Source organism: Sphaeramia orbicularis, chromosome 20 (assembly GCF_902148855.1).
Source record: "Sphaeramia orbicularis chromosome 20, fSphaOr1.1, whole genome shotgun sequence".
NCBI lineage: Eukaryota > Metazoa > Chordata > Actinopteri > Kurtiformes > Apogonidae > Sphaeramia > Sphaeramia orbicularis.
The window spans coordinates 846,194-848,693 of record NC_043976.1 but is presented as its reverse complement, the minus strand read 5'-3'; the positions used below and the strand labels follow the sequence as shown (position 1 = coordinate 848,693).

The following is a 2,500-nucleotide window of genomic DNA, read 5'->3' as shown; positions in this document are numbered from 1 at the left end:
GTGTCTTCTCCCTCTGAGGGCGTGTTTTCTCGTGTCTTCTCTCTCTGTGGGCGTGTCTTCTCCCTCTGAGGGCGTGTCTTCTCTCTCTGAGGGCGTGTCTTCTCCCTCTGAGGGCGTGTCTTCTCCCTCTGAGGGCGTGTCTTCTCCTCAGGTGTGTCCTGCGCTGTCTCACCTGTGTGACTCGTGTGTCCGCTCAGATGCTTCTTTACGCCTCCTCGTCTTTGCTGCAGTTCACCGGAGACGACGATGATGGTGACGACACCTGAAGGCATCACTGAGCCGCCTGCACAGAACAGTAACAGTGAAAGGATCCCACGTCTGTGTGAGCTGTTTTAACGTTACGTACAGATGTGAGTTTGGACTCAGTGGGTTTTAATGCTAAATGTGAATAAAGCCTTAAACCTGCACATCCTGGAGCTCATTCAACCCAAAAAACTTTAATTTACCTGCATTTATTTGACTCGTTTATGAAAATACAAAGTTCATAAAATTAATCAGGATTTGAAGTTAAAACTCAGACTTAAAAAACTATATATTTATTGAACAGAGATGAAGATTAAGCTCATTTCTATTGTAATATTTTTGCTGATTGGTTTTGTTCAAATGTGTAATAATGAAAATCGTCGACATGATCTCGTGCTTTATGTGGTTGTGCTTTTGTTGTTGAACGGACCGTCCAGCAGGGGGCGCCACTGTGTCACAAACACAAAGTGAAAACTAAATCACACTTTAATTCACTGTCGAGTTCAATGTGAGGTTTGTTCTCCAATAAAAAAACGTTTCTGTAAAATGTTTGATGTTGAAACCAGTGTTTAGTGTTGAATTACTTCATTTGTTTACTCATTATTTAAGTTCAGTCTAACTTCATTTACTGTTTGAATCCATTTAAGGCCCTGGGTTTGTTACTTTGTTTTTTTGTAGTTTTTTTTTTTTTTCTTTTTATCCACAGTCTACATTGTTCTGCATCTGGTATTAATTATCTACTTTTCTCCTGTTGCTGAACTGATTTTAGTTTTTACTTTTCTTTTTATCTGTTTTTAGTTTTATATCCATGTGTGTTTTTCTGTGTAAAAGGTTAAACTAAAAAATATGAGGCAATAAAAAGTTAAAGGGGTCAATATATAATTGAGGGACTTTTTGAGTTCCCTTTACAGCACAGGCGTCAAACATAAAGGGGCCTGGGGGCAAAATCTGCCCCCCCACCAAAAGTTCCATTGCGGCCCTGCAGGATGAAAGGTCATAACTGACCCTGAACAGTCCAGGTTGAACTGATCCTCTTGGTTCAGGTTCCACACACAGACCAATGGGATCTACAGTCCAAAGAACAACACAATAAACCAGAATAATGACATTTACTGGGAACAATTATGTGGAAAAAACTGAAGTGAAAAAATCCCATTACACTGTGAAAATATTTACATTTACAAAACTATTCTTTCACAATAAAATGCAAATAAATACATAAATAAAAACACAGATGAACAACCTGAACTGTACAATTGGAACAATCCTCTGCCTGTTCCCAAATGTTTATGGAACACTGTGTGTAAATGTACATGTAGAAATAAGAAGTCCAGGCAGAATAATAATAATAATAATAATAATAATAATAATAATAATAATAATAATAATAATAATAATGGATTGGATTTCTATAGTGCTTTCCTAGACACCCAAAGCCCTTTACATTATTGACCCATTCTTCATTCACTCTCACATCCACACTCTGGCGGTGGTAAACTACACCTGTATCCACAGCTGCCCTGGGACAGGCTGACAGAAGCACTAATTGCACTAATTTTTCAAATGAAATTTCTGTTTTTTCAGGTTATTATTAGTCAGGACATTCCATAAAAATTTTAAAAACTGCATCTGACAAAACTGTTGCGTCCTGATGTTTCCAATATAGGCACTGATTTAATAAAAAACTAAAAAGCTTGTCATTTGCTCCATGTCCTGAGTCGTAGGAGGTTAAATGGGTATTTTTTGTACTAAAACAAAAAGAAAACCTTGGATTTGTCCTTATTTATTGGTCATTCAGTCATTCTTTTACAGGTGTGATCAAACTGGGCTGAATATGGAACTGAACTCACAGGAGTTGGACACAACTGCTTTCCAGGGTAGCTGACGAGTAGAGTTGGATATTTTTGCTGTTTTCAGGCCTAAAGTCAACAGAACCATAACACCACAAGACATTTTTACAGAAAGATTCTTCTACATATATAAAGAATTGAGTAAAATAGAAATTGAAAGTTATTTATAAAGATATAACAGTGTTGACATCAGAGTGCCATAAATCCCACATACTGGATGTGAAATAAAGAACTTCCCTCTGAGTCTGCCAGAGTTTTCTGTAGGAGGAAACGACGTCATGTGGAGCAGGTCATGTGATCTGGAATGAACGCACTTCCTTTTGTCATGGGTAACTTAGATGGAAGGGATTTCTTACACAGATCCAATTTATTTTCCATATAAAACTTGATACATTGCCAAAAAAGAA

General features: G+C 37.4%; 1 protein-coding gene across 1 annotated transcript in view; it reads left to right on the top strand.

Moving 5' to 3' along the window:
• cidea (cell death inducing DFFA like effector a) overlaps positions 1–435 on the top strand; it is an 11,612-nt gene extending 11,177 nt beyond the window's left edge. Inside the window, exon 5 of the mRNA XM_030123677.1 lies at positions 152–435. Coding sequence (XP_029979537.1) covers positions 152–266 — 115 coding nt within the window. The 3' untranslated portion in view covers positions 267–435. The remainder of the gene's footprint in view (positions 1–151) is intronic.
• Positions 436–2,500: the final 2,065 nt, after the last annotated feature.